This window comes from Condylura cristata, unplaced genomic scaffold (assembly GCF_000260355.1).
Source record: "Condylura cristata isolate star-nosed mole 26May11 unplaced genomic scaffold, ConCri1.0 scaffold00058, whole genome shotgun sequence".
Taxonomy (NCBI): domain Eukaryota; kingdom Metazoa; phylum Chordata; class Mammalia; order Eulipotyphla; family Talpidae; genus Condylura; species Condylura cristata.
Genome location: NW_004567159.1, coordinates 130426 through 132298, shown reverse-complemented (window position 1 = coordinate 132298; position 1873 = coordinate 130426). Strand labels below are relative to the sequence as shown.

The following is a 1873-nucleotide window of genomic DNA, read 5'->3' as shown; positions in this document are numbered from 1 at the left end:
CCCCGTGGGGAGAGGCCGGGCGGCGCCCAGGCCGGGCGTCGCAGCCGACTCGCGCCGCGGAAACAGCCCGGTGTCGACTTTGCCGTTGCGTTTTGGTTTTGCAGTTTTGCGCACGACCCCGGCCCCCGCACCACCCCGGCCCCCGCACGACCCCGGACCCCGCACGACCAGGGCCCCGCACGACCCCGGCCAGGGAGCAGCCCCGGCCGGTGTGTGTCGCGCCTTCCTCTTGGGCACCAGGCTGAGACCGCAGGCCCAGGCCCAGGCCCAGGCCGCTGGCCGGGTGACGCGGGGCAGCCCGGGGACCCTCCCCGACAATGGAGCGGTGGAGAGGACCCAGGGGCGTGTCCCCCGCAAGCGCCCCTGAGCCGAGCCCGCGCGTTGCCTTCTGCCAGACCCGCGGGGTCAGCCGCCCCACGCTGGGGCCCAAAGGTGCTGGCCTGCCGCACCCGGCCTCCTGGAGCTCCCCGGAGGCCCCAGGCCCGGGAAGTCCGGCCTGCGGGGAGAGGGCCTGAGCCCCACGCAGGCCCCCGACCACGGCTCCCCGAAAATGCGGTCTGTAGTGTTCTTGTTTTGTTACCCGCTTGCTCTTATTTCAGGAGCTGTCTCGCTCCTGTGGCCAGTTGTGCAGTACACCCGCACCGGTCACACCCTGAGTAGTCTCGCTGGCTGCCCTCCACTTTATTGAATGTGCCCACACTGGTAGCTGGCCACTGGCCGCGCTGCTGGCCTGATTCATCCTCGGGAGCCATCACAAACCTTTTCAGGCCGCCAGCACCGGTCATAGTAGCAGGGAGCCCGGGTCCACCCTAGTGCCCACTGCCGTCAGGCCTGGGGCTGCGGCGAGCTGCTCCGCCTTGCTCTCCTCCGTCACAGCCAGGCTGGCCCGTGGGAGGACCCACAGCCGCAGCTCAGAGGTCGGCGCCTCGCCAGTGCCCACCCGGGCTGGCTAACAGCCCCCTCGTACCCGGGGGTCGCGGGCTCCGCCTGGTCCCCTGGCCAGCGCTCCCCGACCCCTGCCGGCCCCTGGCAGCTCAGGGAGGTGCACGAAAGGAGGTGCCCCCTTTTCAGTTTAATACTTCACGGTGGGGCCAGCCTTGACCTTACACACGGCACCCCAACTCTCGGGGCTCCAGGGCACGGGCCTCAGGAGAGCCGGTCTCCGGCAGAAGGACCCTGAGCCGGCCGCTGTGGCCTGGCCGCCGGCCACCTGTCCAGGACCAACCTGCTCCGCTCCTGGGCTTCACGCCAACACGGTGCAGCCGTGCCTGCGGGAGCGGGGATCCCTGGCCGGAGCCAGGCTACAGCCTCGGGCGCCAATGCCACGTCGGGCGGTCGGCCAGTGGGCCAGGTGTGCCAGCTCCCAGCGTCGCCCACGGCCTCCCCCAGCAGGGGCCGCGGCGCCCTCAGAGCCCCAAGTTCAGCCGATGCCTCTTTGGTGGCGCTGGAAGAGAGCTCCGAAGGGTCCGCGGGGTCTCCCCTGCAGGGCTCCCCGTCGCTGAGGGGCGCCCCTCCCTCGGAGGCGCAGCTGGCACGCGCCCTCACAGCACACGCACAGGCGCGCGCATGGGCACACCACGCACATGCACAGCACACAGACGCGCACAGCGCACAGCACTGCACACGGGCACTCAGCACACGCATGCACACAGCGCACGCGCCACGCAGCAATGCACACGCAAGGCGCACACGCTGCACACAGCCCACAGGCACGCACCGGGCACACAGGCGCCCCCGTGCAGCCCACGGGCACGCACCGGGCACGCACCGGGCACACACAAACACACGCGCCCGCCCACCCGGCCTGTGCTGCCTCGGGTGTCTTTCCTGGGGCCTCCGTGACAGATGTGCCACTGGCAGTGGGGCCCCAGGA

The 1873-nt window shown here is 71.2% G+C and overlaps 1 protein-coding gene across 1 annotated transcript in view; it reads right to left on the bottom strand.

The window, feature by feature from the left end:
• Positions 1 to 785, bottom strand: part of LOC101635505 (chromosome unknown open reading frame, human C1orf174) — a 3129-nt gene extending 2344 nt beyond the window's left edge. Inside the window, exon 1 of the mRNA XM_012734515.1 lies at positions 643 to 785. Within this exon, the coding sequence (XP_012589969.1) occupies positions 643 to 785 (143 nt within the window). The remainder of the gene's footprint in view (positions 1 to 642) is intronic.
• Positions 786 to 1873: the final 1088 nt, after the last annotated feature.